At 60.1% G+C, this 20,241-nt stretch overlaps 1 protein-coding gene across 3 annotated transcripts; it reads left to right on the top strand.

Moving 5' to 3' along the window:
• Positions 1-505: 505 nt before the first annotated feature.
• Positions 506-19,918, top strand: OBSL1 (obscurin like cytoskeletal adaptor 1). 3 transcript variants are annotated; one of them, XM_032637761.1, is made up of 20 exons: positions 506-1,820; positions 3,362-3,631; positions 3,716-3,967; positions 4,133-4,435; positions 4,608-4,904; positions 6,152-6,424; positions 8,218-8,490; positions 9,132-9,404; positions 12,197-12,469; positions 13,251-13,526; positions 13,600-13,887; positions 14,076-14,351; positions 14,974-15,243; positions 15,381-15,653; positions 16,670-16,936; positions 17,789-17,901; positions 18,441-18,597; positions 18,768-18,929; positions 19,235-19,339; positions 19,641-19,918. In XM_032637761.1, the coding sequence occupies exons 1-20, from the start codon at positions 809-811 to the stop codon at positions 19,916-19,918; spliced, it is 5,691 nt and encodes a 1,896-aa protein (XP_032493652.1). In that variant the 5' UTR covers positions 506-808. The 3 variants fall into 3 exon arrangements, 2 of the variants coding, with proteins under 2 accessions (XP_032493652.1, XP_032493651.1); XR_004350755.1 differs by lacking the exon at positions 17,789-17,901 and having other exon boundaries at positions 507-1,820; positions 19,641-19,779; XM_032637760.1 differs by lacking the exons at positions 12,197-12,469; positions 13,251-13,526; positions 13,600-13,887; ... (7 more) ...; positions 19,235-19,339; positions 19,641-19,918 and adding an exon at positions 9,810-10,107 and having other exon boundaries at positions 508-1,820.
• The last annotated feature ends 323 nt before the right edge of the window (positions 19,919-20,241 follow it).

Below are 20,241 nucleotides of genomic sequence, written 5' to 3' on the forward strand. Positions count from 1 at the left end.
GTGGGGGAGGGGCTGGCGAGGGCTTTCACCCCAAGTGACCTGACCCACACGTACAACCCCTCCCTGCTACACACACACACACACACACACACACACACACACACACACACAGAGTCACAACCCAGCACCCAGCGCAGAGGTGACACCAGGTGGGACAGGAGCCTGGAAGCTGGGGTCTGCCAGCTCCTAAAAGCGTTCCTTGTCAGGGAGACAGAGCGCGCCAGCCCCTCAGAGCTTCTGGGGCCCCTTTCAACCACGTAGCTGCTGGGCCACTCCTCGGGGGAAGGGCTGGGGCGGGGGCTGGAACTGGGGCTAGGGCGGGGGCCAGGTGGTCCCGCCTGCTCTAAACTTGGCCTGGAGGAGCCAGTCTGGGCTCTCGTCCTCCAGCTGTGTCATCAGAGAATATTTTGGGGATTGTCAGCTGCAGGCGCCTCTGCCACTCAGGCCCAAGCCTGGCGGGCGGCTGGGGACCTGGCGGCTGGAGGTGGGAGGGAGGAGGGGAAAGAGGCCCTGGCTGTGGGAGGGGGCTGGGAAGACTTGGCTCTCCGGAGCAGGAAGCCAGGCCGCAGGCAGGGGAGTCTGAGGGGCCCCTCGTTGGGGAGGCAAACAGGAAGGACTGCCCCCTGAGCCCTGGGCCCCGGCCCGGGAATCGCCGCCGCCAGAGCCGCAGCTCCGGGCCGAGGGTAAGGAGGGGAACCGGGAGCGGGCGGCCAGGGGAAAGCTCCGCGGGTCCCGGCGCCCGGTCCCCAAACGCGCCCCGCCTCCCGGGCTCCCGCCGCCGCTCTCGGCCTTCCCCCGCGCCGCCGCGATGAAGGCGGGCTCGGGGGACCAGGGGAGCCCCCCGTGCTTCCTGCGCTTCCCGCGGCCCGTGCGGGTGGTAAGTGGCGCCGAGGCCGAGCTCAAGTGCGTGGTGCTTGGGGAGCCGCCGCCCATTGTCGTGTGGGAGAAGGGCGGGCAGCAGCTGGCGGCCTCGGAGCGCCTGAGCTTCCCGGCGGACGGCGCCGAGCACGGCCTGCTGCTGAGCGGCGCGCTGCCCACCGACGCGGGGGTCTACGTGTGCCGCGCCCGCAATGCGGCCGGAGAGGCCTACGCGGCGGCCGCCGTCACCGTGCTGGAGCCGCCGGCCCCCGAGCGCGAGCCCCAGCCTGCCGAACGCCCGCGGCCGCCGCCCGGGGCCGGGGAGGGCGCCCCGGTGTTCCTGACGGGGCCCCGGTCCCAGTGGGTGCTGCGGGGGGCGGAGGTGGTGCTGGAGTGCCAGGTGGGGGGCCTCCCCGCGCCAACGCTGTACTGGGAGAAGGACGGGATGGCGCTGGACGAAGTGTGGGACAGTAGCCACTTCTCCCTCGAACCTGGCCACGCCGAGGGCCGCCCGGGCGCGAGCCTGGCGCTGCGCATCCTGGCGGCGCGGCTGCCCGACTCCGGCGTCTACGTGTGCCACGCCCGCAACGCGCACGGCCACGCGCGGGCCGGCGCGCTGCTGCAAGTGCAGCAGCCCCCCGAGAGCCCGCCCGAGGACCCGGACGAGGCCCCCAACCCCGTGGTGGAGCCGCTCAAGTGCGCGCCCAAGACCTTCTGGGTGAACGAGGGCAAGCACGCCAAGTTCCGCTGCTACGTGATGGGCAAGCCCGAGCCCGAGATCGAATGGCACTGGGAGGGCCACCCGCTGCTCCCTGACCGCCGCCGCCTCATGTACCGCGACCGCGATGGCGGCTTCGTGCTCAAGGTGCTCTACTGCCAGGCCAAGGATCGCGGGCTCTACGTGTGTGCCGCGCGCAACTCGGCGGGCCAGACCCTCAGTGCCGTGCAGCTGCATGTCAAAGGTACCGCGGCGCCCCCGGGCGGCCGGGGCCCTGGGAGGGGCCTCCAGCGCCCTCCCAGACCCTCCTAACTCCAGCCCCACTCAGTGTCCAGAAGACGGTGGGGGGTAAGGGAGGCTAAGTATTAAAATGCCATTTCCCGCCCACCTCGCAACCCCCAGGGATTCGGATTTAGTAGGTCTGCAGGGTACCTACTCCGGGAACTTCTTAGCAAGCTCCCCAAATGATTCTGAGGCAGATGGTGGAAAACCACTCTTAGATAAAGGGCTTTAAGGAATGATTCATGTACAGACCCAGAGGGACCTACAACTCCTGTAGTTCATTGTTTTTCAACTTCTTTGTTATTTCACCAACCTGTCCCTGGATGGAAATCCCATCTGGGGCCCCAATAAATAAGACAGATAAAAGGATCATTTTGTGGGTGTAAACTTCTAAATCCAAATTTATAACATGTACTTATAAAGTCAGTCAGTGAGAACAAGGGGTCTATTTTATTGAATATACACATTTTAACCACACATAACTGGGTCTAGTCTATGAGCCCTATGGGGAAGGCCTGGTTGCAGGTGTCACATTGAGAAACTCCTGATTCGCACCAAAGGGAGAAAAAAAAAATGCCCCGCATTTTTGACTGTTCTCTCATTAGACTGCTCTCAGGTTTGCAAGAAGAAGAAGGTGAAGGAGAGGAAATTTATATATCAAAGTTGAGTCCCCAACAGTATTTAATAACTGCTTACATTGCTCATAAATAGAAAATTCAGGGAGGGAAAACACCCCAAACTCACACTGGAAGTTAAAGCTCTCCGTAACAGGAGTTCATCACAACTCATGACATTATACCCTCACTAGTTATTACCCAACTTGTTCCCTCAGAGGAAAAAGAGTTGGCAAATCTCCTGAGCCCTGCCTGGCACGCAGTGAAGCGTGTGGCACCTGTGCCACAGTGGTGGCCTCTTGGGTACAGTTTGATGTGCACAAACTGGCCGGGCAGGGCTGAACTCTAACCCCCTGAGGAGAGAAAAGCCCAACGTGATGGCACAGCTTCCCAGAGCCGCATGACAAGACAGACATGCTTCCCCAGCAGCCCAGGTGAACCCACTGGCCGTTTCCATCATCGTGCTTTCTTTTTGTTAAATGCAGTTTTGAAAGCGGTTAAAGTACTTTCAAAATGAAATTCAACTCAGACCTTTGCAGAATTGTGTGTGGTGCCTGTGAAGGGCCCCAGGGAACAATCTGAAAATCACTGATGTGGTCCAAGCCCTTCCATCCCTTTCTCCACTTTACGAGGAAAGAAACTGAGACCCAGGATCATGAAAATGGCCTTGGTCAAGGTGATGTGGCTAGCGAGTGTCAGGGTCAGATGAGAATATGGGTCCCCTGGCTTCCCTTCTGGGGGTTTGTCTGATTCCACAGTGCCTGCTGGCTCTGGGAGAAGAGCAAATGGCCGGAGCTAATGTGGGTTTAGGCAGTAGGTGATGGGAGGAGAGTCTTTCTCCTGGTCGGGCCCTCTCCAGAGCCTTCTCTGGTCTCTCCCTTCTTCACAGAGCCTCGCCTCCGCTTCACGAGGCCCCTGCAGGACGTGGAGGGCCGGGAGCATGGGATTGTGGTGCTGGAGTGTAAAGTCCCCAACTCCCGCATTCCCACGGCCTGGTTCCGCGAGGACCAGCGGCTGCTGCCCTGCCGCAAGTACGAGCAGATCGAGGAGGGCACTGTCCGGCGCCTCATCATCCACAGGCTGAAGGCAGATGACGACGGAGTTTACCTGTGCGAGATGCGCGGCCGGGTGCGCACCGTGGCCAACGTGACAGTCAAAGGTCGGCTGGCCAGTGGGAGGAGGCCAAGACCGAGGCAGGCAGACGCCCAGGCCCCGGGCTGACGGACTCCCATCCGTGTCTCAGGGCCCATCCTGAAGCGGCTGCCCCGGAAGCTCGATGTTTTTGAGGGAGAGAACGCGGTGCTGCTGGTGGAGACCTGCGAGGCTGGGGTGGAAGGGCGCTGGAGTCGAGATGGGGAGGACCTGCCGGCCACCTGCCAGAGCAGCTCCGGCCACATGCATGCCCTGGTCCTGCCAGGGGTCACCCGAGAAGATGCTGGCGAGGTCACCTTCAGCCTGGGCAATTCCCGTACCACCACTCTGCTCAGAGTTAAATGTGAGGGCCTGAAAATCCCTAGGCAGCCTCCTCAAGGGCTGGACAGGAGGGTCAGGGCTGGAAGGTGATCAGATGCCACAGTCTGGGTTGGCAAAGTGGACTTAAGGTCAGAGGGCTGTGGGAGGCTGGCGCAGGGCTCGGACGCAAACCCTGCCTTTGTCTCAGGCGTCAAGCACAATCCCCCGGGACCCCCAGTGTTGGCAGAAATGTTCAAGGGCCACAAGAACACGGTCCTGCTGACCTGGAAGCCTCCCGAGCCAGTTCCCGAGACCCCCTTCATCTACCGGCTGGAACGGCAGGAGGTGGGCTCAGAAGACTGGATCCAGTGCTTCAGCATTGAGAAAGCTGGGGCTGTGGAGGTGCCGGGAGACTGTGTGCCCTCCGAGGGTGACTACCGCTTCCGCGTCTGCACCGTCAGCGAACACGGCCGCAGTTCCCATGTCGTGTTCCATGGGTCTGCTCATCTCGGTGAGTCGGTCTCGCCAACCCAGGCTGACAACCGCTGTACCCCAAGTCACACCCTCCCCATCACCTTCCTCCCTTCCCTGGCCCTCAGCCCCTGTCCTGTTATATGCCTTCTACCTGCCAGTCTCTGCCCTCTGCCCCCTGGTTCTGATGGCCGAACTCTGTCCCATCTCAGTGCCCACAGCTCGCCTGGTGGCCGGTCTGGACGACGTGCAGGTATATGACGGGGAAGATGCCGTCTTCTCCCTCGATCTCTCCACCATCATCCAGGGCACCTGGTTCCTTAATGGGGAAGAGCTCAAGAGTAATGAGCCAGAGGGCCAGGTAGAGCCTGGGGCCCTGCGGTACCGGATGGAGCAGAAGGGCCTGCAGCACAGACTCATCCTGCAAGCTGTCAGGCACCAGGACAGCGGGGCCCTGGTTGGCTTCAGCTGCCCGGGTGTGCAGGACTCGGCTGCCCTCACCATCCAAGGTTCGTGCAGGTGGGGACCAGGGTGGGCAGATAGAGTCAAGACACAGAAGTCCCATTAGCAAAATGAGACAACTGCTACTGCTGCTTCTCACACCTGGGCCAGGAGAGTAAGGGGCATCCATGGTGAGCTAGCTCAGATAGAGGGCTCAGTGATCCCGAAGTTCAGTTTCAACTCACGCGCAGCGTATGGGGGACCCCTGGTTATCCAGCATCATAGCGAAATTCTCTGGGGCACTTTGTGCAGGGTTCTGTCATGTGTGTCATCTCAGAGACACAGACCTCGGCTCCGGGTCCCTGACTGCTTCCTGCCCTATCGCGTAACGGCTGACGCTATCGGAGCAACTTTCTGTGTGCCAGGCACAATCCTACATCGCTTTATATATCCTCTCAACAGCCCTACAGGATGGGTTCTTTTGTCATCCCGTTTTACAGAGGGGGAGACTGAGGCACAGAGAAGTTCAGTGACTTGCCCAAAGTCACAGAGCTAACGAGTGCTGGTGCTGGATTGTGAACCCAGGCGGTCTGGCTTCAGAATCACACTCTGGGGAAAGAGGGAAGGAGAGGGAACGAGGCCTCCCCGAGGACGACAGATCTTGGTGGGGGTCTGAAAGTGCGGGGACCATGCTGGCATGTGCCGTTGCACCATTGCTGGAGTTTGTATGTCCCATCAAGGAATTCCTCAGTGCCCAAGTGCAGGGCCTTGAGGTGGTTAGCTGCCAGCATCCCAGGAGGAGGACAAAGTGAGAAATAACCAGCAACCAGAGCAGCGTTTCTAAAATGCAACCCAGGTTCACCAACATCAGAGTCATCTGGAGGCTGGTCTATAATGCAGATTCCCGGGGCCCTGCACGCTTGGGGGGAGGAGCCTAAGAACCTGCATTTCCAGCAGGCTCCCTGGGAATTCTCATGTACACTAAAGCCACTGCTCTTAAGAGTTGGTGTGTAAGCCTAAAACTTTTTTTTTTTTCTTTTTTTTGTCCGCGCCATGCGGCATGCGGGATTTTAGTTCCCCGACCAGGGACTGAACCTGTGATCCCTGCATTGAGAGCGTGAAGTCTTAACCACTGGACCACCGGGGAAGTCCCAGCCCAAAACGAATTTTTAAAACCAGCAAATGCATCGATGGCAATCATCCAGCCTGATGTGCCCACCCCCCTACCCTGAGCACATACCCTGGAGTGGGGTGTTTATTGGGGTAGCAGAGCACAACTAGGGTGCCGCACATGACCACACCTCTCCCCAAGCAGAGAGCCCGGTGCACATCCTGAGCCCCCAGGACAAGGTGTCGTTGACCTTCACAACCTCGGAGCGGGTGGTACTGACCTGTGAGCTCTCCCGGGTGGACTTCCCAGCGAGCTGGTACAAGGACGGGCAGAAGGTGGAGGAGAGCGAGTCGCTGGTGGTGAAGATGGATGGGCGCAAACACCGCCTGATCATGCCTGAGGCCCAGGTCCAGGACAGTGGCGAGTTTGAGTGCAGAACGGAAGGGGTCTCAGCCTTCTTCAGCATCTCCGTCCAAGGTCAGGGACCATGGCGGCCTGGGCTCCCCCAAGCTGAGGCTGACCCTGGGGGCTGTTTGAACCCTGCCCCCCTGGTCTGCCTGCTTGGGGGTCCCTTCCGAAGGGCCCTAGGGGGCAAGGGGACATGTTTGCAGATCACACTGCCCATGCACCACCCTCCAGCACACTTGGCCCCCATGTAGCCTTTGCTGGTGGGAAAGTGGGGGGGCCTCAATTCAATTAAGGGAAGGGAGGTGGGAGCTAACATTTGTTAGGCACCTACTAGCCAGTTCCTATGCTGTATACTTCAGATGTACACTTGCATTCAGTGTTCACATCTATGTGAGGGGCAGTATATCTCCATTCGCAGATGAAGCAGCTGAGGTTTAGAGAGGTCATGCAACTTGCTCACGATCACACGGCAGCAAATACCCTAGCTGGGTTCACACCCAGGACTGCCTATCCCACTGCCCCATACCCTAGCTGGGTTCACACCCAGGACTGCCTATCCCACTGCCCCATACCCTAGCTGGGTTCACACCCAGGACTGCCTATCCCACTGCCCCATACCCTAGCTGGGTTCACACCCAGGACTGCCTATCCCACTGCCCCATACCCTAGCTGGGTTCACACCCAGGACTGCCTATCCCACTGCCCCATACCCTAGCTGGGTTCACACCCAGGACTGCCTATCCCACTGCCCCATACCCTAGCTGGGTTCACACCCAGGACTGCCTATCCCACTGCCCCATACCCTAGCTGGGTTCACACCCAGGACTGCCTATCCCACTGCCCCATACCCTAGCTGGGTTCGCACCCAGGACTGCCTATCCCACTGCCCCATACCCTAGCTGGGTTCGCACCCAGGACTGCCTATCCCACTGCCCCATACCCTAGCTGGGTTCGCACCCAGGACTGCCTATCCCACTGCCCCATACCCTAGCTGGGTTCGCACCCAGGACTGCCTATCCCACTGCCCCATACCCTAGCTGGGTTCGCACCCAGGACTGCCTATCCCACTGCCCCATACCCTAGCTGGGTTCGCACCCAGGACTGCCTATCCCACTGCCCCATACCCTAGCTGGGTTCGCACCCAGGACTGCCTATCCCACTGCCCCATACCCTAGCTGGGTTCACACCCAGGACTGCCTATCCCACTGCCCCATACCCTAGCTGGGTTCACACCCAGGACTGCCTATCCCACTGCCCCAGGCGGCCAGGGTCAAAAGGAAGTTTTAGGTGCAGTGGTCCAGAGGCTCTCAGAAGCCAGTACATGTCTGGTTGCTTCAGAACCACCCTGGAAGCCATAAGTGCATAGGCTCCCCCAGGCCTCCAGAGCCAGAATATCCAGGACAGAGCCTGGAGATCCACTCTGGGAGAACAACTCAGGAACCACTGATGCCGCTCCATCTTCTCACTTTGAGTGGCCCCATTGCCAGAAGGTCCTCTGGCCCCTGCCTGAATGTACCAGTGATAGGGAGCGCTGCCCCACGGTATCACCACTAAATTGTTTCCACCTCTTCCCCATCCTGCGATCAGCCCTCCAGGGGCTTCCTTGAAAAAGCAGCAAGTACGGCCCTGATGTGACCTCCTCTCAGCCTAGACAAAGCCCTCTGTGTCCCCGGCCAACCCCCTCTGATCCTCTGGGAACTCACAGAGCCCTCCAGTGCCATGTGATCTGTCACACCTCACCCGCCACGCCCTCAGTCGTCCGTGTCATTGCCCCAGAGCACCCCACCCCAGCCAAGCAGCCAGTGTGCACTCATGTCTCCTGTTTTGGGGTGTCTGTGTGACCCCATCTTTGCTCCCCCCAGACCCCCCCGTGCACATCCTGGATCCCCGGGAGCACGTGTTTGTGCACGCCATAACCTCCGAGTGCGTCATGCTGACCTGTGAGGTGGACCGGGAGGACGCCCCCGTGCACTGGTACAAGGACGGGCAGGAGGTAGAAGAGAGCGACTTCGTGGTGCTGGAGAACGAGGGGCCCCATCACCGCCTGGTGCTGCCCGCCGCCCAGCCTCCAGATGGGGGCGAGTTCCAGTGCGTCGCTGGGGACGAGCGCGCCTACTTCACCGTGACCATCACAGGTGGGGCTCCAGGCAGTCCACAGGAGGGGGACGGTGTGCCCTGCCCCTGCCTGGGCAGCTGGTACACTCCTGGGCCACTGTTCCCAGCCCCTGCTTCACTTCCCCTAGCTTTCTCCCCAAACCATGCTCTGCACCCTGAGGTCCAGTCACCCGCAGAAAATGCGCTGTCACAAACACACCAGTCACAGCTACATCAGTCAAAGGAAAGCCTGCCTTCTCTGTTCTGAAGATCCTCCAAGGGGAGCTTTAGGGGTGGCAGTGCTACCACAGGGCAGGGTCTAGGGTGGGTGTGCCCAGGCACTAGAGGGGTCAGAAGGTCTGAGGCCTGCAGGAGACCCCAGCTCCATCTGGGCACCCAACCCTCCTCTCCCCAGTCCTACCCTTCGTATTGTCCCTGTCCCAACCCAGAGAATGTAAAGAGTTTCTACAGCCGAGGCTGACACCACAGTCCCCACTGTGCCACCGTGCCCCAACCGTGACTGACTGTCCGAGCAGCTGTGAGCCATGGTCCGAGGGAAGACCCTCTTCTTCAACACACAGCCCACCTTCCAGGAGTAGGGAACAGGCGTGGATCAGGTGGGGCAGCCAGGCACCTCGGCCCCAGCCCCTGACGCCCGGCCACAGCTGTCCCTGTCCTCCAGATGTCTCCTCGTGGATCGTGTACCCCAGCGGCAAGGTGTATGTGGCAGCCGTGCGCCTGGAGCGTGTGGTGCTGACCTGCGAGCTCTGCCGGCCCTGGGCCGAGGTGCGCTGGACCAAGGATGGCGAAGAGGTAGTGGAGAGTCCCGCACTGCTCCTGCAGAAGGAGGACGCCGTCCGCCGCCTGGTGCTGCCCGCCGTCCAGCTGGAGGACTCGGGCGAGTACTTGTGTGAAATCGATGACGAGTCTGCCTCTTTCACCGTCACTGTCACAGGTGTGGGCCCACCCCAGCTGCCCGCGGTCACCAGAGGACAGTCCTGAGCCCTTGCGGGAGCTGGCCACATAGCCCCTAGCCTGCATGTGGGGGAGGGGGGAGGGGGGCTGCAGGTGCATGGACCGGGGGGCCCTGCCGGGAAGACCCCAGGGTCTGTGTTCGAATAAGCAGGCTCCTCCCCGGCGCCCAAGGCCAGGAATAGCTATCCTCCACCGGCTCGTTTACTGAGCACTTTCTATGTGTCAGGTACTGGGCCAGGTGCTGCAGGTCACTGGTGCGTATTGCAGACGTGGTCCCTTCTCCCAGCTGCCAGAGAGCTGGGGAGGCAGCCGTTAACCAGGGGTCGCAAACGGGCAGTCCCTAGGGCCCCATACAGCCCACAGATATGTTTTGTTTGGCCTGCAGAGTCTTACCAAAGTCAGGACAGTTCAAATAACAACCCGGAGTTATGCGTCCTCTTGAAAAAGCCGAAGACCCGGCGCCTCTGGTCCCGCTTCCCCCCTTGGCGACGAACAGCTGGCGCTGAGTAGCAGCTGCCCCTGTAACACGGGGCCCACATTCCTCTGTCCCACCCTGCCCGCTGTTCCTTTTTGCTCCCCCCAGACCACTTCAGCCACTGACCTTACCTTACCTGGCCCCCGTGGGCATTTGAGTTTGCGACCCCTGTGTTTAACCAATAAACACGCAAATAAATGTACAGCGACACCTCGTGACAAGTGCTGTGAGGGGTGAGGTCTCAAGAGAGCAGGAGGTCAGGGAGGGCCTCGGGGAAAGTCGGTCGCCGTGCCACCCGGGGTGGGCTCTGGACGGCCACTCAGCAGCTCACAGACGCACGCGCGCACGTCCCTCCGGGAGTGCGCAGACTGGCAGGAGAGCCGGGCACATTAGAGGGTCTCAGAGTGAGGGTTGCCGGGTGTCGTGATAGGGTGCAGTGGGTACCCAAAGCTGGGGGCTGCTGACCTGGTTGGCAGGCAGGAAGTGCCTTCAAAGGGGCCATTTGGAGCAGCGGCTGAGTTAGCTAAGTGGAGGTCAGGGTTTGGGCTGAAGGTGGGGGGAGAATGTTCAAATCGGGAAAGCACAGGATGACTCTGGAAGTGACGGTTCAGTGCCAGAAACTTTGGGACTGCAGCCCACGGCGCCAATCCCAGCGTGTGTGAGGGGGATGGGGAGGGTGGGACCTAGGCAGCTCTGGGCGGCACAGAAGAACCCACTGGCTGCACTGGAGCGACCGTCCTGATGCTGGCATCATCTGGTTACCCTGCCCTGTCCCTGCCAATGCTTCAGCCTAGGCTTGAGCTACTTAGGGCCCCCCGACTCCCTGCACCCCAGAAGCACACAAGTCACAAAGCCGAAGAGGCCTTTCTGCACATATTCTGTCCCGTAGTGAATCCCTTCAGCCTCTCCCGCCCCAACCCCTGGCCAGACATAATGGCCGCAGACACACACATTCCAGCTCAAAACTGGCCTCCCCGCAAAACACCAGATTCTTCGTGAGAGGCTCACACAACACACCTTGTGTGGACCAGGAGAATCAAGTCTGATGCCAAGCTGTGGGCCACAGCTGTGCAGGCACCCCAGCCCCATGGCTGCACCCCATTCTCACTCCACTGCCTCCATCACCTCCCCCACCAGTCAGGTAGCCGCACTCTGCAACCTACTGGTGGTGCTGGGCCTCAGAGAACCAGCCTGCATCCTGTAGACTCTTAGAATAAGCCCAGTTAGGGAGGAGGCGGAGGCAAGGGCTCAGTGTGCACTGGTGGGCCCATCTGCCCTTACACGCCTCTGCAAAGACCTAGACCAGGAAGCTAGCAGTTCCCCAGCCCAGCCACAAGGGGGCCAAATGCTAAAGGAACACGAAAGTGTCCTGGAGACTTGATTCTGGGAGACCTCCAAGGTACGTGAAAGCATGGGCAGGCCCGGGCTCAGTGCACTGGTCACCACCAATATTGCCATGGCTCCTTTCTGTGAAAGACTGACCACTCCAGAGCAGCTGGAGATGAACTCCTAGAAACAGCGTTTAATATCCCTGGGGAAATCTTAGGTGTTGACAACTCATGCACAGATGCAAAATTCATTACTGAGTTTCCTGCAAGCCTTGGCTTGGAGTCCTTACCACTGCTTGCAGAGTCTGACCCTCCCTTTATCAGATGGTAGTTCTTCCTCCTGCCCTCGAGTAGGTATAGCCAGCTATGACCATAAGGAAGTTGCTTAATCACACCATGCCTCAGTTGCCTCATCTGGGAAATGGGTATAAAATAATACCTACTCCTTAGGATTGCTACGAGGGTGTAAAGTGCTTATGACTGTTCCTGGAACTCTAGCAAGCTGTATATAAGTATTTGCTATTACAAATCCACCATCCCTTATCCACAGTTCTGAAATTAAAAAAAAAAAAACTGCTCAAAATCAAAAGGCTTTTTGTAAGTTTGGTATTAAAAGTCATTTCAGTAAAATCTGAACTTAACTCTGTGAAGCTATTTGTACTTTTTAAGTAGCCTGCTTAGGGTGAATCTATATGTTACACTGCAGAAATGTTAATGTGATTGATTACGGGGGGACCACAGTGGGGGCTGAGGGCGGCAGGTGATGTACGATGAATGCACCATTTCTGGAATCGGAAGCATTGTGGATTCTGTAGCACTTGTGGCCCCAGGGATTTCAGAGAACAGATTTCGGACCTATTATCCTTATTACTCTTACGATTGTGGGTGAGCGGGACTTCATGCTGCCAGATGGCTCCAGGGAGACTGCCGGTGAGTTTGTGACAGGCTGTGGTTGTCCCCACTCTACAGAACCCCCAGTGCGCATCATATACCCCCGGGACGAGGTGACCTTGGTCGCCGTGAGCTTGGAGTGTGTGGTGCTGATGTGTGAGCTGTCGCGGGAGGACGCCCCCGTGCGCTGGTACAAGGATGGGCTGGAGGTGGAGGAGAGTGAGGCCCTGGTGCTGGAGAGTGACGGGCCCTGCCGCCGCCTGGTGCTGCCTGCTGCCCAGCCCGAGGACGGGGGCGAGTTCGTGTGCGACGCTGGAGACGACTCAGCCTTCTTCACTGTCACCGTCACAGGTGGGCAGTCTCTGGGACACCCTGGGGAGGAAAAGAGGCGGGAGGCTGAGGGACAGACACCCAACCCTCCCAGTTCTTGCACCTTCAGGGTCCCTGACTGCTGCACACGGCTCTCCCCTTGTCCAGCCTTCCCCCTCCCCCAGCCTCCTCATTCTCAGCCATTAGAGAGCCCTGACTTGCCCAAATCATACCAGGACAATGACCAGAGGCCTGGTGGAGAGAGCCCCGCAACCAGGAGCACTTATTCATTCACTTATTCAACAAATGCTGACGTGCTCAGCGCTGTTGTGAATGCTGAGGGATACAGCAGTGAACCAAGGAGAGAAAACCGGTCTTTATGGAGCTTGCCTTCTCGTGAGAGTGGACAGACAGCAAATAAGGAAAATAGACGGTTTTTCGGGTGGTGATCGGAGGCAGAGCAGGCAAAGGGGATAGGAAGTGTGGGTGGGGTAGGGAGGGATGTGCATTGAGGTCAGATAGATGTGGCTGTGAGTGTGGGTCTACCTCTTTTTTTCCCGTGTGACCTAGAGCAAGTCAGTTCTCTAAAAAGAGGCTTCAGGTCCTCATCTGTAAAGTGAAGCCAACAATAGGGAATGTCAGGAGTAGCTGAGCAAAGAGCTGCAGTGCGCTTAGCACAACACCTGGCACACGGTGAGTGCCCACGGATTGTAGGTGGCACCGTTCCCAAGAGCTGCACTGCAAAGGGCTGAGGATCTAGTGGGGAGGCAGGTAGAGGCCTGCTGGCCGAGCCCACTCTCCCCTCTCTCTATCCACCCACCAGCCACTCCAGAGAGGATTTTGCATCCGGCGGCCCGCTCCCTGGACCTGCAGTTCGGGGTTCCAGGGCGCGTGGAGCTGCGCTGCGAGGTGGCCCCGGCTGGGTCCCAGGTGCGCTGGTACAAGGATGGGCTGGAGGTGGAAGCATCAGATGCCCTGCAGCTGGGTGCCAAGGGGCCCACTCGCACCCTGACCCTGCCCCACGCCCAGCCTGAGGACGCCGGGGAGTATGTGTGTGAGACTCGTGATGAAGCCGTCACCTTCAACGTCAGCCTGGCTGGTGGGTGCTCCCGGCCAGCCAAGGTGCGGGAGGTGGGAGCATCACCGAGCTGATAACTCTCCTCTCTGTCCAGAGCCCCCAGTCCAGTTCCTTGCCCCAGAGGCAGCCCCCAGCCCGCTCTGCGTGGCCCCCGGGGAGCCGCTGGTGCTGAGCTGTGAACTGTCCCGGGCTGGCGCCCTCGTCTTCTGGAGCCACAACGGGAGGCCGGTGCAGGAGGGTGAGGGTCTGGAGCTCCAAGCCGAGGGCCCCCGCCGTATCCTCTGCATCCGGGCTGCAGACCCGGTCCACGCAGGCCTCTACACCTGCCAGGCAGGGGCAGCCCCGGGGGCGCCCAGCCTCAGCTTCACCGTCCAAGTGGCTGGTGAGTATAGCCCGGGCAGGAAGCCTGAGAGTCGCACCCCGAAACCCATGAGTCTCCCCCTTCTCTAGCACACCTGGCCCACCCCCTGCCCCACTGCTCTCGGTCCCTTTCCCTGTCTTGCCTCCCACTGCCCTCCTCCCGGCCCACGAGCCACTCCCTCCTGGTGACCTCCGGCTCTGAGCCCACAGAGCCCCCCGTGCGGGTGGTGGACCCCGAGGCAGCCCAGACAAGGGTTCGCAGCACCCCAGGCGGGGACCTGGAGCTGGTGGTGCACCTCTCCGGGCCGGGAGGCCCTGTGCGCTGGTACAAGGACGGGGAGCGCCTGGCAAGCCAGGGGCGGGTGCAGCTGGAGCAGGACGGGGCGAGGCAGGTGCTGCGGGTACAGAGGGCCCGGAGCAGGGACGCCGGGGAGTACCTGTGCGACACGCCCCAGGACAGCCGCATCTTCCTCGTCAGCGTGGAAGGTAACAGTGCACCACTCACGCCCCAAGGGCCACACGCCCGAACCACTCTGGGCCCCCGCGCCCCGACCCCACCTCTCTGCCTCTGGCTCCAACCCATGCATGCGTGACCATTCCTGGGATGAGGGCTCAGGGCTCCCTTTTCCAGGAACCCTCAAATAATAGGAGGGGCACGGACCAGTGGTTAAAAGCAGGGCTCTGGAGTCAGTGCCACCCACACCAGTTTCCAATCTGGATTCTGCTTCCCAGTAGTTGTGTGACACTGGCAACTTACTTAAACTCTCTGAGCCCCAGCTCCAAAGTGGAGGGATAATGCTTGTCCTATAGGGCTGTTGTGACAGTTAAATGAGATAAATTGGGTCCATAGTAAATGACCTACTATTACTAGGGAGTCAGAGAGGTGGGTGCCAGGCCAGCATTGGGCGGAGGTGGCTAGGAGTAGCAGGGCGTTGACGTCTTGTCCTTTGAAACACCTCAGGGCTGACACACAGTAGGTCCTCAGGAAGGTTCTGTTCAATAACTGGAGGATGAGGGCCTGTTACTGGAGGTGAGGGGATGCAAAGGGGATGAGGAGGAGGGAGGCGGAAAGACCCAGCCTACCTCACTGCCTGATCCCACCCCCCAGAACCACCGCCGGTGAAGCTGGTCTCGGAGCTGACACCACTAACTGTCCACGAGGGTGATGATGCCACGTTCCGGTGTGAAGTCTCCCCACCGGACGCCGACGTCACTTGGCTGCACAATGGGGCCATTGTCACCCCAGGGCCCCAGCTAGAGATGGCCCAGAATGGGTCAAGCCGCATATTGACCGTGCGAGGCTGCCAGCTCGAGGACGCGGGGACCGTGACTGCCCAAGCAGGGGGCACATCCACAAGTGCCCGGCTCCACGTTCGAGGTTTGGTCCTGATGGAGACACAGTAGTCTTGTTCCTGAACCTATTCTCCCAGCCCCGGCCATGACAGGGGACAGATCCCTGAGAGGGAGAAGGGGGTCAGCCCACCAGGCTCCACGGCCCCCTCTCTTTCTCCCCAGAGACGGAGCTGCTCTTCCTGCGGCGGCTGCAGGACGTGCGGGCAGAGGAAGGCCAGGACGTGTGCCTCGAAGTAGAGACAGGCCGAGTGGGTGCGGCAGGGGCCGTGCGCTGGGTGCGAGGTGGGGCACCCCTACCACCCGACTCCCGCCTGTCCACGGCCCAGGATGGCCACGTCTACCGCCTCTTCATCCACGGCGTCGTACCAGCCGACCAGGGCACCTACGGCTGCGAGAGCCACCACGATCGCACCCTGGCCAGGCTCAGCGTGAAGCGTGAGTGCCCCGTCCTCTCCTAACACATCGCCCGCCCCGTGGCACAGTCTCTCCTGGCTGGCCCAAGGCCCCTCAGACCCCCACCAAAGTGCCCCTCGCCACAAGGCAAGTCAGCCCTGGCTGACCCCCAGGAGTGTGACCTGAAGCAGCCTGCCCAAAGCAAAACTCTTCTTTTTCTAATGTTTTCTATTTACCTTAGAAGTCCATGTGGATTTTGCATTCCATTTCGTATGTCCAAGTTGGCTTTGCTATAAACGTAAATATTATACTCCAGAAAGACTTGCCGTGTTTATCCTTCAGTCACCTGCCCCAGGATAAATGGGCCCAGCTGAGAAGTAGGGATGGGTGGCAAATAGCACCCACACCCCCAAGATGGAGCCCTCTATTAACTGTGTGACCTCATGCAAATTACTTAATCTCTCTGAGCCAAGTTTTCTTTAAAAAGGGTCTTTGGGAACATTGATTGGGATAATATGAGAAATACCCACAGAGAGCTTGGTAAATGGTTGTTGGTGATGTGCATACTCTTCTAATTTATTTCATTCATTTAATCACAATAAACCCATGTCTCAATGCTATTTACCTTGTATAGCTGGAGAAACTGAGGCCCAGAGAGGTCAAGCAATTTGCCAAAGGTTACACAGCACACAAATTATGTGGCAGGGTCCAGTCCTGGTGTGTCTGACTTCAAATTCTGTGCTTCTTCCAGTGTCACAGCACCCCTCACCCAAACTCCTCACCCCCCTAACCACACATCACCCCCTTCATGTATCTCCTCTCCTAACCCTAGTAAGCCCCTCTCTCCACCCAAGTCTGAATGGCTCTGCTCCCTTCTTCCTGCACCCTGGCTCTGAACTTAGTTCTATAAGGCCTTACAAGGTTGGGTGTTAGGGGTGGTGCCGGCAGAGCCAAGGTGTGTGTGGCGGGCGAGGGGGGGGGAGGGGGAAGGGGGGCCCGAAAGCCCCGCCCAGATTTGGAGCCCTCATCCTCCCTCTTCCCCCATCTCCTCCCACTAGCAAGGCAGCTAAGAGTGCTGCGGCCTCTGGAGGATGTGACCGTCATCGAGGGGGGCAGCGCCACCTTCCGGCTGGAGCTGTCCCAGGAGGATGTGACCGGGGAGTGGGCCCGGGGTGGAGTCCGGCTGCAGCCAGGGACCACGTGCCAAATTCACGCAGAGGGCCACGCTCACTGCCTGGTACTCAGTGGCCTGGGCCTGGCCGATTCGGGCTGCATCTCCTTCACTGCGGATGCCCTGCGCTGTGCAGCCAGACTCACTGTGAGAGGTGCGGCCTCTGGAACCGCTGCCTGCCTGCTGACCGCTCTGGGTGTGATTCTACCGATCCCACTACCCGTGTGGCCCCCACTGATCCTGTCCCAGTGTGGCCCTCACTGACCTCCCTGCCAGAGTTTGACTCCCCTGACCCTTTGGCCATGTGTGGCCCCAGGGAGTGCCCTGCCTGTGTCTCCACCAACCCCCCCGTCCCAATGGACCACTGACTGTGCTGCTGTGAGGTGCTTGTGCCGGTGTGGTGTCTGTCTGCCTGACCATGGCCCTGCTGGCCACTCTGAGTGTGAGCCCACTGACCACGCCTGCCTGCTGCAGCCCCCTCTGCCTGAGTGTGCCCCTCTCACCACTCAAGTCCCAACAATCCACTGACTATGCCAAAGGGTGACTCCATTGGCAACTCTGTTTCAGTGTCCCCCATTTTTGTTTGCAGCCCTGGTCTGTTCCCCACCAACCACATCTGCTCTAGGGTTCCCCCGTTGCTCCTGTGAGCCCATGGTGTCCCCCACTGGCCAGTGTCTCCTGTCCATTCCAGCCAGTGTGGCCCCCACTGACCACGTTTGCCTATGGGTAGCTCCACTGGCATCTCTGCTCCAGTTTCCACTATGCCTCTCTATGCCCCAGCATGTCCCCCCCACTGACCACCTTAAATGTGACCAACCCCCAGCAGGCCATTCCTACCCTGTTGACCCCTCTGTTACCGCTGTGTCCCCCACTGACCAGCATCCCCTTTGGACCACTTTGTCCCAGCATGCGCTCCACTCACTGGTGGCCTCTGTTGATCACCTTGTCTAAATGTGCCCACCAGTGACCCCTTGTGCCCAATGTATCTGCCTTCTCCCACTCCCAGAGGCCCCAGTGACCATTGTGCGGGGGCCACAGGACCTAGAAGTGACCGAGGGTGACACAGCTACTTTCGAGTGTGAACTTTCCCAGGCCTTGGCTGATGTCACCTGGGAGAAGGTCAGAGCCCAGCCCCAGCCCAGCCCACCTCGGCATCATAACATCAATAACAACCCCCAACAGAAATAACTAATACTCATTGAGCCATGCGCCTGGCACTGTGCTCAGATTTACTCTACATTTAATCCTCTAAACCTTACAGCAGCCCTATGAGGCAGGTCTTATTATCTCCATGTTATCTATAAGGAGACTGATGCGCCGTGGGGTGAAGTATTGCCCAGGGGCAGACGTAGAGCCCATATTTGAATCCAGGTTTCCTGGTCCAGAATCCACACGCGTGGCTGGTATGAGCAGTACATGACTCTAGGCTTCCCGCGCCCGTGGCTCCCTTCTCAGCCCTAACGTCCCCAAAGGGTGACACCTTCCCAATGAGACTCCTGGCGAGGTCCCGGAAGGCGCAGGACGGCCCTGCTCCACGGCATAAACGTGCCTCGAAACCGCTTGGCATAAACAGAGGGCGCGGCCGCCTACGAGGAGGGCAGGGGCCGTCTGTGCCCAGACGAGCTTTCACCGCGACCCTTTGCAACTCCCGCCCCCAGGACGGGCAACCGCTCACCCCCAGCCCTCGGCTCAGACTCCAGGCCCTCGGCACCCGCCGCCTTCTCCAGCTGCGGCGCTGCGGTCCCTTGGACGCCGCGACCTACAGCTGCGTGGTGGGGATGGCCCGAGCCGGGCCCGTCCACCTGGTGGTTCGCGGTGGGTACCGGGCGCTGCCCGGGCGGGGCACTGCTGTGGGTGCGGGGTCTGCGGACCGGACTTGCCCCGGGGTCCTGCTCTGGGGCGTCTAAGGAGGGGGGCGGGGGCGGGGCAGGGTACCGCCCCCTCCGCTCCGCCCCGCCCACCTCACGGCCCCGGCTCCGCCCCAGAGCGCAAGGTGTCTGTCCTCTCCGACCTTCTGTCGGTGCGCGCCCGCGAAGGCGACGGAGCCACGTTCGAGTGCACCGTGTCGGAGGTCGAGCCAACCGGGAGCTGGGAGCTCGGAGGCCGCCCGCTGAGACCCGGAGGCCGCGTCCGCATCCGACAGGAAGGTCTGACCGACTTTCTACCCGCTCTGGCCCCTCGCTGCTCCGCCCTACCAGGATAAGTCCCACCTCCAGGTCAAATGGACCCCGCCCCACGGCCCAAGGAGCAGTCTCTCGATCTCTCCCTGGCCCCCAGCTCTGAGCCCTCGGTCCTGGACCTCCCCTCTTACCCCTCGGCATCTCAATTGCGTCCCGCCCAGCGCACATTTACCGCGTCCGAACCGACCCGGGGACCTACTCTGGCCCCACCCTCATCCCCGAACCCTCCCCAGAGGCGGCTCCGGCCTCGCTAGCGCCCCCTTCACCCCCAGGGAAGAAACACATTCTGGTGCTGAGCGTGCTACGCGCGGAGGACACTGGTGAGGTCCGCTTCCAGGCGGGACCCGCCCAGTCCGTGGCTCAGCTGGAGGTGGAGGGTAAGCAACTGGGGCATGGACGACCTGGAGTGAACACTGTCTACCCCTGGAACTGGCAAGCTGGCGTCTGGTCCGAGAAACCCTACCTTCCTCACCCCTTCCTCCCGGGGCTCTCCGGGGGCGGATCACAGAGAGCAGTGTATTTCCTGGGGAGCAGGAGACTTTGGGTTGAGGGTAGAGAGAAACAGGGTGGTGGCATAGAGGTCTAAGACCAGGAGTGGAAGCCACAGCGGGAGGGAAGATGCGTCTCTCCTCCTGGGACCCAGCGTGTCCCTATTAAGCCCTCATCCTCCACCCCCAGCATTGCCTCTCCAGATATGCCGCCGCCCCCCTCGCGAGAAGACAGTTCTGGTCGGCCGCCGGGCGGTGCTGGAGGTGACTGTGTGCCGCTCGGGGGGCCAAGTGTGCTGGTTGCGGGAGGGGGTGGCGCTGTGCCCGGGAGACAAGTACGAGCTGCGCAGTCATGGCCACACCCACAGCCTGGTCATCCATGACGTGCGACCTGAGGACCAGGGCACCTACTGCTGCCAGGCCGGCCAGGACAGCGCCCACACACGGCTGCTGGTAGAGGGTGAGTAAAGCCGACGGGGCAGAGGTCAGAAAGACAGGCCGGCTGGCCAGGGGTCTCCTAGGAGCTGGTGGGCTGAGACACACCTCCTGCAGGTTTTCCAAGACTTGGGACGGCAAGCTGGTTCTGAGATGTGTTGGAGGTGGGGAATGGGGAGGCGGGAGATCACAGCCAGGGCTGAGGAGAGGAGGGAGTCCCGTGTTCTCAACAGGAACCACTTGGTTCTGTTTCCACCTTTCTACACCCCTTCCTGTCCGAGCTTCTCCTTACTCCCTCCTGCCTCTGGACCATGTTCGTCTCTCCTGAATGCCCCATTTGTACCCAAGTTCCTCTC

Source organism: Phocoena sinus, chromosome 7, assembly GCF_008692025.1.
Source record: "Phocoena sinus isolate mPhoSin1 chromosome 7, mPhoSin1.pri, whole genome shotgun sequence".
NCBI lineage: Eukaryota > Metazoa > Chordata > Mammalia > Artiodactyla > Phocoenidae > Phocoena > Phocoena sinus.

Bases quoted from the DNA above. Each gene is read 5' to 3' on its own strand.
- OBSL1 (XM_032637761.1), top strand. From the start codon at position 809: ATGAAGGCGGGCTCGGGGGACCAGGGGAGCCCCCCGTGCTTCCTGCGC. The intron at 14,352-14,973 runs GTAACAGTGCAC...CCCACCCCCCAG, and splicing joins CTTCCTCGTCAGCGTGGAAG to AACCACCGCCGGTGAAGCTG. The intron at 17,902-18,440 runs GTCAGAGCCCAG...TCCCGCCCCCAG, and splicing joins CTGATGTCACCTGGGAGAAG to GACGGGCAACCGCTCACCCC.